This window comes from Bombus vosnesenskii, unplaced genomic scaffold, assembly GCF_011952255.1.
Source record: "Bombus vosnesenskii isolate JDL3184/JDL3185 unplaced genomic scaffold, Bvos_JDL3184-5_v1.1 scf7180000013309, whole genome shotgun sequence".
In the NCBI taxonomy this organism is placed as follows: domain Eukaryota; kingdom Metazoa; phylum Arthropoda; class Insecta; order Hymenoptera; family Apidae; genus Bombus; species Bombus vosnesenskii.
In genome coordinates, this window is record NW_022882958.1 from 1,252,565 (window position 1) to 1,263,438 (window position 10,874).

Genomic DNA, 10,874 nt, shown 5'->3' on the forward strand with positions numbered 1-10,874 from the left:
CGCTTTCGCGTTAGGAAATGATGACGAATATCTCGAGATATATTTTTGCCCTTTGCCAGGCGAGTTAATGTTAAAGGTACATTAGAGTCGTAGCCGAGCAGAGAGACTTTTTCTGCTCACGATAGAAGACTCCTTTCTAGCGGACTAGTGATACTTGTAATGAAAGTGGTCTCTGGCCAAATCACTTTGCATTAATTTCGTAAACCCGGTTAAAATATTAGCTGGCATGTCAGAAGTGAGAGTCACGTATAATGTCAAAGTATCCATAAAATGGTCATAAAACTGGTCCTGGTGAAAAGTTTCTGTCAGCTGAACGAAATATCGACGCATTCCCGGTAGCTGTGTTATTAATTACCATCGCTAGATTTAACATCAACGCAAGACGTTTTCTTCCCTCTTCGGCCAGTTTATCGATCAGATTATAATACGTTCACAGCTCGTTAATTGCTACGATATGTGTACGATAGAAACCAATTATTAGCGTGTTTAAATGCGGCGCAACATTGCAATTTGCTATCCGATGAATCAGCCAAAGGCGAACGAACGAACGAACGATACGTTTCACACGGCTACCGCAACGCACAAGAATATTGTAATTTGTTTTCTTTCGCAAAATTAAGTCACCTGTTGCTCGAAGGAAGCTCGAACCTATCCGACACACTGACTTATTTTCCTGTTTTGTCTCGTGAATCCGAGGAAAGTGTCGGCTAAAAGAAAACGACTGCCGCTAGAAACGCGCAACACGAAAGATCAGAGCCGGCGTAGCATTGACGTTAGCGACAATGGTGTCGTTCACCGTGACGCCTAACAACTTCCTTCGCATATCGTGTATCTATCTTTTTTAATTAACCAAGCATCGAGCATAATGCCGGGAATCAGTCAATTAAGTACATAACATGCGCGTGTCCGAGACAAGAGGAGAAAGTTTCGCAGCGAGTCGCGTCCCTTTGCGAGTTTCGTCGTGGCGCATTTACAATTTTTTTCCTTATTTAATTACAACTACATTACCGATGGAAATCGACGAAAAACCGGCCTGCCGTAATTAATTACGGTTCGGCTCGATATCTGGAAACGTGTGCGATGGCACGCAAGTGCCATTACCTTTGCGAGGACAACGATCCAGCTATTTTCACCGGTGTTACGTATATTACCAAAAACTTTCTTGTGCGAGGTATGTTTGATCGCGTAATGAGAGGCTTGGAGGTTCTGAACTACATTGTACGAGCGAAGATTTACGCACTCAGCAGCCCCGGTGAAAGAAACGAAGCACTCAAGGCTTCGCAAATGTCTATCGGTCGATTTTATCCTCGATATTAAACCCTTAATTATACCCCTTTTACAACTTCACATCGATTAAACCGTATTCCAGGTTCTGACATTACATTTATTTCCTCTCGATTTGATTATATAAACGTTACTTTATGCGTTGTACAATTGCTATAAGCAAATGCTTTAACGCGTCACGAAATTTCGTTAGACGTTTAATCGCATCTATTAGTCGATCGACGTAATCGAAGAATTCATTGCTGCAATTTATTGCAATTAAATTCGCTTTATCGAGCCACAGGAGACAGTAACGCGCGTGACGTAACGCGCTTTCGTAATAACGATATCAAATACCTGGCTAAAATACAGACAATGCAAGGACCAAAAAAGAGGAAAAGGAAAGAAATTCCCTTTAAGGAGAATTAGCGATCTTACGGTTCTTCTGTTCGATCGGAGAGATCTGAAAAATATTACCGTGTATCGAGAACGGAGAGGCATTGCGTAAGAGACCGAGGAGGTTCGATCGGAATTACGTCCGGAATCGTTTTTACGAGGCACGAGCGAGAACGACGGAATCTGAGGCGAGTAACGATCGCGCCGCTCCTTCCGAAGTGAAAGAAAAAGAAACGCCGAAGAAGACTGGTCGCTGCGATCATTGCACGCTAAATTGCTGGCTCCTCCTCGACGAGTGAACGGACAAGAGAGCGATTCGAAACAGTTCGAATGTACAGGGGGTATGTTACGCGTGCGGCAGATCCGGGGATCCGGTAGTAATCAACCAGCTGGTTGGTAGCCCGTGGGAAAACGGCTTAACGCCGAACGAACGCCTTTGCACGGTGTGGTAGCACAATCGGTCCACTTTAATGTTGGCGGACGAGTAGGATTTTCCGGGGAGTGGGCCAGCAGCCACGGCGAAAGTGCCGGTATATATGCCAGTGATTGGCGCGATGTAACTTCAGTGTGCACCTTCGAACGATACCATGAGCACTCCACAGGTGAGCTCGCGGTTCCCCACTGTATTCATACACGATACATATCATAGATTATCGTACACGAAACGAACAAAGGGATAGGGATTATGTAAGGTGAGAAACGGAGAAAGTTCGCCAGCGATACGCGGTTGCATTGTTGCGGAACATTTTTCAAACAGGGAGCTACATCGAAGAAAGCTTCTATTTTCTATTGTTCTTTATTGCGCGTTCCCTCGACACTGTTTCTCTACCTCACCGCGTCTAGAGCGTTAAAGTCGTAGCCACAAGTCGGAAGAGCCGTGTTCTTATCGATAACACGATAACACGTTCGTGATAACTTACATTTATCGCTAGAGCTTCGTATATCGCTTTCGCCACGCACTTTCTCCCGTTAGGGTATTATGTAAGTTAGCTATTTTCAACAACGTAAATCACATTCGACGTAAGGAAACGTACAGACACCGCACACGATACATCACGTCTGTCGAAATACACCGTTCGTTCACTTAACCATGTTTATACCTTCAGAAGCTTATAATACTCGCCTTGGTGGCGACAGCCCTGGCCGGGGATGCTAAGGAGTCGAGCACGAAACCCGCCATTGAGACGAAAGAGAAGAGCAAACGAGGACTGGAACTGAGTCTTGGAGGCGGCGGTGGCCTAGGAAGTTACGGAGGCCTGGGAGGTCATGGAGGTTTGAGTCTCGGCGGAGGCCTGGGAGGCCACGGAGGTTTGAGTCTCGGTGGAGGCCTTGGTGGAGGTCTCGGCGGAGGTCTAGGTGGAGGATTGGGAGGAGGAGGAGGAGGCGGAGGCGGCGGCGGCGGCGGTGACGGAGGTCGTATAACTGGTATCACGATTCACCGAGAGAATCAAGTTCGTGTACCACAACCGTACGCAGTCGAAAGGAACGTAGCTGTACCATACCCGGTCCCAGTTAAGATTCCCGTGGAAAACCCAATCCCTGTGCACGTACCGAAACCTTACCCAGTTCCAGTAGAGAAAGCAGTACCGGTGCCAGTGGAGAAACCGGTCCCAGTGCCGTATTCCGTGCCCGTCAAAGTGCCCGTCAAGGTGCCTTTCCCGGTTAGCGTGCCAGTAAAGGTTCCGGTCGCGATCGAAAAGGAGGTTCCTTATCCAGTCAAGGTTCCTGTCGTCGTTAAGGAGTCCTACCCTGTTTTGGTTAGCGCTGGCGGTGGCGGTGGCGGCGGCGGTTTTGGAGGCGGATTTGGAGGTGGATACGGAGGTGGACACGGAGGTGGATTCGGAGGAGGTGGTTTTGGAGGACACGAACTGTCCCTCGGCTTACATCATTAGATAAGGATGAACTTCATCGACGTGGATCTTCATTCACACTCATATATTTGTATATAATGATTATATTTTTTTATGCAAAATAAATATTAAATTATTAAACGGTGTTTGTATGTATCGTGTTGGTTAGTTACAACGATTACCTTGAAATCCCTTAACCATTAAACGATTAGACTATTGAAAATGTATCTCGAGGTTTGGCGATAGGCTTTCCTTCTCTGCTCTTTAACGGCGCCGAGTAAATGAGCGTGGTTAGAAGATATCTTCCACGAAGGTATGAAGCGGAAAGTATATTTATGTTTATTCCGCTCTCCGTCGAGAGCTTGGCCATATCTTCCCGAGCTTCTACCTATGTACCTTCCGAGTTCACGTTTAGACGTCGATGTATCTTTCTAGAACTATAGTTCGATCAAAATGTTTAAATACTATATCCCTGTGATGTTACCGTAGGAACACCGAGCAATTCTCGTTTGCTATTCTTAATTTAATGCACGTTTCCGCGGAAGATCGAGATGAAATGCGCATTATGAATTAAATTATTACGCTTATCTCATTTTTGACTCCTTTGCGTCGTTAGCACTTGTTTGGTTCCGTCGTTTCATGAGGTAGAATGATTGAAATTTCATTCGAATGCCGCTCTATTTCTGCACCAGCTCTTATATTACACCTTCCGAAAGCTCTCTAACTGCTTTTTGAAGATTTGTACCGTGGAGTATTTAATTAATTTTTGGCTTTTTCAGCGAGCTGCCAATTTTAGAAAATCTCGTTACAGCCGTTCCACGATACAACGATCTTTTAATTAATTCGACGTGTACTATTATAATTTCTAAGAAGCTTTTGTTATCGCACATATTTCATTTCCACTAATTTCATGTTGTTTACATTTAAACAAAGCGAGTTGCGTCACGAAATAACATTTATTAACGAAATCTATTATATTACAGGGAACGAGCGTTTACATCGTGCTGGTTGTTCTAACAACGTCGGCTGCTAGTTATGGCAAGTACATGAGAACTGTTTTATTAATTACGAACATATTACGATTTCCATTAAAATTGCGCAATGAAAAATCCGACAATGTATGTTGACTGAATGAAACCGGACAGAAAATCACGCAGGAAATATTCCATCGCGTCGAACTCGAGTTCCTTCCGCCCTTCTCATATTTCCGTCCCATCGATGACGTTGCTTTTACTTTTCACGGAACATCTAAAGCGTCATATTTTAAAACGGGATAAAGGGAAAGTTCGGGAAACATTTTTGCTGTAGACGAAACACGCAAACGCGGCATATAAACGTCGCGACGTCTCTTCCCCTTAGCGACATCGTCGCCGCCATGAACATCCGGCACTTTAAACGGCGCGATTTGCTCTTACGGTTCGTTAAAGCTGTGCTCTCTCTGCCGCGCGAAACACCGATTTCTCGATACACGGTTAACCAGAATCCGTCTTACATGAACAGAGAAACTGTGGTCCGACATGAACGAACCTGAGCCACGCGCACCGGAAGCAAGGTAAAGGTCAGACAATTTTTCTTCCGCACCCGAGTTCCTACATCCCGTTGTTTAGATGGCGCCTTAACGATGTTTGCGAGTAATTTCATTTCTAACATTTGCGGAGCAATCTATATAACTACGTCGTGTGTACACACATTCGTACGTCTTTCTCCTCTTACTCTTTCTTCCACCTTCTTTTTTATGTATCGGTCAATATTCGTGGAAACAGTTTCTCAAACATACAAATACTCCGATGTGGTTGCTATTGGTGCAAAAACATTGTTATCGTTTTGTAATTCGCGTTGTCCGCGTCGAATGTTTCGCAAAGTGAAAGTCCCATTTATTTCAATCGATCCATCGTGCAAATGTTTCTGCAAATCGAGTCACTCGGACGCGCCATTAGCATCGGCTTTCATCGTTTCTTTTTCTCTCCTGTCCCGAGGATTTGCGTACGTTCGTAATGGTTTAACAGAAATTTGTTCGCGCTAGAGACGGGGGTGGGAGGGGGAGCGATCATCGATGTTTCGCGCCTAATTGCGATCGTTTCGAGCGGAGAGAAATCGTAAGGTCTCTCTTTCTGTCGCGAAACTAACCGTTCCGTCGAAGCTTGTGCAACCTCCCGACAATTTTCCATGCCACCGCGTCGCGTCGTGGCACAAATAAACGAAGAAACAGATGCAGTAATCTCGCTTCGGCAAAGCTGTACGAGATCCCTGACTGAGATGTGTTTTGCGTCAAAGTACGCTGGCTCGTCCTCTGTCCTTCGTCTAATCCCATAAAACTCGATATCCTTTTGATCTCGCAACGACGTTTCGTTATAACAGCCATTTTAATGCGACTCTCGCGAAACGAGATTACCTTATTCCGTAGCCTTACATTTGAAACTTACATTTGAAAATGGAATAGCGATTGAGTAGATTTAGCATGGCGTCCGTGATACTTTATTCTTTTACGAACGTCTAAGTAAGACATTTTTCTGCGAAGGAAATGCAGTGTATCCGAACGTGAACGCTCTCTAAAGTGGTTCTGCGGTTGCTTTTGATACTCGTCTTATTTTATGTTGTGTAATTTCACTGAAACGCTTTTTGGAGGTCAGGAGCACAGACCTGATTTCTCGTTTAAAGTCTCAACGAAGAACAAGGTAATTAATTCTACACGGTGATGCGAAATAGGTATCACGGTTTAATTGCCTATATAATCCTGACTTTATACGACACTAACGAATCATTTATTTATGAAATGTCAGATCGTATCTCTGGATTACATTCTTTGTTTCGTTCAATCTTAATTTTACCCATAACAGGTTCGCTCGCGTATCGAAATTTTTTCGATCGAATTCCGCGTTTCACTTAGTATCTTATATATAACATAGTCGTAAATCAAGGGGCGGAATCCTTGAAAACTCCATCGAGTTTCATACCGTATCTGCTTCTTCTGACTTTCTATATTTCGTAGCTCTTGCGTTCTCGGTATCTCTTCTCGTATCAGCAAACATCGTGGAAACTACGTACATATGTGCGTTTCGCCGTGTAACCCACGACGAGACGTAAGAAAGCTTGAATATCGTCTTTTTATCGACCAACTCGGGAATAATTACGATAGGTGGGCAGAAATTGTCAGTCGAATAAATCGTAACGATCGTTGGAAACGTTACGCGACACTACCGCGAAATTGCTGTTGCGTTGCTGCTTATCGTCGTAATAATTTTATTTTTACGACGGTGTTTCATCGCGGTAACAGCCCCCTTTTATCCGCAATCTGAAAAATTACCCGACTGCCGGACAGTCGGGTAATCATCGGTGCATAAACGGATAGCACGCGAGAAACTCAACCAGCTATGCGAAGATGTAACGCAGAGATTATATTATACAGGTAATATCTTACGTCGTACGCGCGAAATTCGATTCGTCCCCGTTTCTCGCGCGGATTCTCTTAACGATACATAAAAATCTGGACTTTCTCAGAGTACCGTGACCTCGTCCGCGTCCACCAGGACTTTCTTCAACGAGAAACCTTCTCGAATTAGCAAAAGTTCGTTCAAACGCGAACGCCTCGCCAGCGAGGACGTTTACACAACTGAGCTACGTACGTTTGAAAGTCACCGTGGACTTGTTCCTCTTCTCTTTTCTCCGGGCACGCGACCATTTGCCGCAAAATTTCGAGGAGGAATGTCGAGCGATTTCCATCCTTTCTCGTTTCGCAATCGCGGCGAAAGAGAAAGGCAGGAAAAAGGAGCAAAAGCGTGGAAGAGACAAAGGAACAGTGGCGAAAGGAACGTTAAGGGAACCGATCGTTTTAGAATGAAACTCACGCATTCGATCGCACGCCTTTTCCCCCTTTCTATTCTTCCTTCTTCCTTGTGAGTAAGGCGAAAACTTGCTTTAAGCCCGGGATACCATAAACGAGTCTGTTTATGTAACGTAATAGAGCAATTATCGCAAAATCGATATTTCTTCGTCATGCTGTTTGATCCTCTTTCTTTTTGCTTCTTTCCATTGTCCTTCTTTCTATTCTTTCTTTGCCCTTCCGAATGGATACTCCTTTTACTTCTTCCTCTTTCTCTTGCGGTTCTAAAGTGGTCCCGTATCAAGAGTTCAGGGAATGATGTTTCCATCTCTATCCTTTCTCTGTTTGACCAGCTCGTAACTTTTACACGAGGAGCAATAAAAGATTAGTTTAGGCCGGAATCCATGCAATTTCTCCGGAAATGGTTTTCGTAACGACGACGAGCGATCACCGGTTCTCCTACGTCGCTTGTAGTTAGACGGTGTTCCGTTTGGGCTCTGTGTATCTAGGATCTATGAGCTTCAGGTATAGTGTAAACGTAAATCATATATTAAGCTCGCTTCATACCGAAGTCCGTGTTAACGGACGCCTAATGTCCGATCGCCCCGATTTCAAGTGGCTCGAGTACAGCTGCTGCACCGGTCGCTGATATCTCGAGACAATGTTCTCGCAGATCGATAATTTGCTGGAAATTTTGGATCCTCGAAACGAATTTCAATATTAATAGTATCCGTTAAATATCGACGTAATTATAAGTACGATCGATTCGTATTTAGTAAAATAATGTTGGCGAAGAAAGGTTTCACGATTACCACATTATATTCCATTCGAATACCGAAAATAGAAAAAGTTTCGCGTAGTTGGAAATTTTGCAAAGAGTATCCACAGTCGTTACGCTTAAACCAAACTACAGGATCATGTATACGTATACGTGGCGCAATATTAGCGGCTAACAGGAACCCACGGTGGCGCGAGAACATTTGTATTCCGACGATATTGTTTCAGGAGTTCGAAATAAAGCCCACAATTTGTGAGAGACCACTTTGCTCTTAGCGTTTGTAATGGTAGAACGAGAGGTTTGGAGCACAGATAATTTGTCCGTGAATGGAATTAACGCCGTTAGGAACGTTAATAACATGTGTGATTCCGAGTTGCTAATTAAAAGATTTACGTGATAATGCAGCGGTCGGTTAAGAGCCAGCGTGCGAAATAGTTTTCCAAATGCGATTCGCTTATTATACCAAGTTAACGCGAGTCGCGGACAAAGGCGCGAGTTAATATTTCGCACAAAAGGGAAGCAAATCTTGATAAAACAACGGGAGAGTCTTTAAAGATTCCGCGCAGCGCCGTTATAATCGAATGTTTTTTATCGTTTTCATACTCGTCGTTCCAACAGTAAATATCATGTTTATCCTTTTGTCTCGAGATTCAATTAAAATAGCGCATTTCATTGTCGTATCTCTAAAGATTTCGTCATCTGTAGATTCTTATTAGGTTTCAAGGTTGTCTACCCGATCTGTATGATATAGCAATTTTCTTTAGCGCTTTGTCTGAGATCTTGAACGATCTTAGCATCAATGGAAGTCTGTCATTGTATATCGATGCACGTTCTTACGGAGCACGGCTGCACGGTGAATGGGATCGACTTTCTATTAATTACTTCCGTAGATTGAACTTACGTTGACGTCACGTGATTACAGACTTCCACATACCCTATCCGCTAGAGCTACTACTTCCGACTATTGCACCGACTTTATCTGATTCGTTGAACTTGGCGTCTGGAGCATGCAGATATCTATATTCGATACTTGAGACGTGAGTCGGTAATTGTTAGAAGGTAATAATCTCTGCGGATGAAAAAAAAAAAAAGAAAATAGGTTGAAACATTTTTAGGTGAAATTCCATTCTTCTCGGGTGAACAAGGACATTTTTTTTCTACGATGGAATGTTTTATTCATTCACGATGGAAAGTATGTTGGAGAATTCAATTTTCTTTCAATTTAACAGGTAGTTCCGTACTTTCTTTTTGTTCCTCTTCTCCTCCCTTTTCACTTTTTTTTCCTCATTTTCATTGCGTTCATTCTTCTCATTTTCATTGCGTTCATTCTTTCGTTCCCTCTTTCTCATTCCCAATTAAAGTCCTTGCCTTTTCCCTGATTTTCAGAAAAACTTTGTGATTTTCTTAATTTTTTCCTTTCAGTGCTCCATTTCCTGCCACGAATTCTCTCTTTCTTTCCTGGCTCGGTTGCTTCGCAGAATAAAAGGGAATTAATCAGTACTCGCCGTAACGGTACCATTTATATTCAATTACAACCGTGAAAGGATACACGTGAGTCGCTTCGTTTCTTTCAAGAATGTCTCCTTTTACGTTTCGTAGGAAGGAAAAACGATGGAACTTTTGTTCAAATTCTACCCGAACGAATCGACCAAGTGTAATTATGAATTTCCACGGAAATTCCGATGGCCCCTTACGACCGTGCGTTTCAAACCGTTTTATAATCCTTTGCAAGACCAATAATGGGATTTTCTTGGTTCTTTAATTTTGCGCAAGAGCGAAACTGAGTAAATGTCCCGCGTTTGGTAAAGCGATCGATGAGCTTGTGGTCGGGCCAGTGACTTACGATTTGTACGAAAGCTTTCGAGATTTTTGCACACTTTTGTACAACGAAAAGCTTTCAGGTGGGGTGGAATAATACATGTGCAAAGACCGAGTTAACATCCGTAGCATGCGGTTGATGTCCTTAACCTGATGACTGATCGAAACAAAGTTTCTATTTGATCAAACGATGGTTATCTTATGCTTATTTGCTTATAATATTGCTTATTTTGAACCACGCTTTGTCGCTTACATATTTTTCATTTTCAGAGTCATCTCGCTCGTACTCGTGTTCTTAATTTTAGATTAAATTTCACGAGCCGACACGATGAATACGTGTCGGTAATTGTACGTCAAGCGTATCGATTAACCTAAATCTAAATTCCGCAATAGCGTTCAAACCCGCTTCTACGATAATTATTTGCCGTATCGCCATAGATTTTTTTCTACTCGTAATTGTAGATACCGTCACACTGTAATAACGGTTTATTCCGTCTAATTGATTTCAATACGCTTGATAACTTTTACTGATCAAACGAAACAGTGAAATATGTACGCTTTTGTGATGAATATCCATCCATGAACTTTGATTCCTGCGTTTAATTTAAATCACTTTGCTTCTGTTAACACATTTACCATTGTTTCATCATTGTGGCAAACGAAAGTCTTTGTTGTATTATTCACGAACCGAATCAAATCGGGCTAATGTTCCTCCGCTGTAATGTTTCTTTTTCATATCTGATTCTTGTGTATTCGATTTCATTAATTTCAACCGTTCGTTGTGCCAATTAGATTCGTATTACGAAATAGCATTTTTCTGTCTATTCAATTATTTCAGTTTAGCGCGTTAAAAATATACCGAATCATCTTTCATTTACGATATGTTGAATATTTTTCCTGGAGAAGGAACAATAACAGGAAGGAAAACGTTATAGCAATAGGGAATCTA

General features: G+C 42.8%; 1 protein-coding gene across 1 annotated transcript; it reads left to right on the forward strand.

The window, feature by feature from the left end:
• Positions 1-1,367: 1,367 nt before the first annotated feature.
• LOC117234810 (probable H/ACA ribonucleoprotein complex subunit 1) lies at positions 1,368-3,606 on the forward strand. Its single transcript, XM_033496361.1, has 2 exons — positions 1,368-2,261; positions 2,766-3,606. The coding sequence occupies exons 1-2, from the start codon at positions 2,247-2,249 to the stop codon at positions 3,549-3,551; spliced, it is 801 nt and encodes a 266-aa protein (XP_033352252.1). The 5' UTR covers positions 1,368-2,246; the 3' UTR covers positions 3,552-3,606.
• Positions 3,607-10,874: the final 7,268 nt, after the last annotated feature.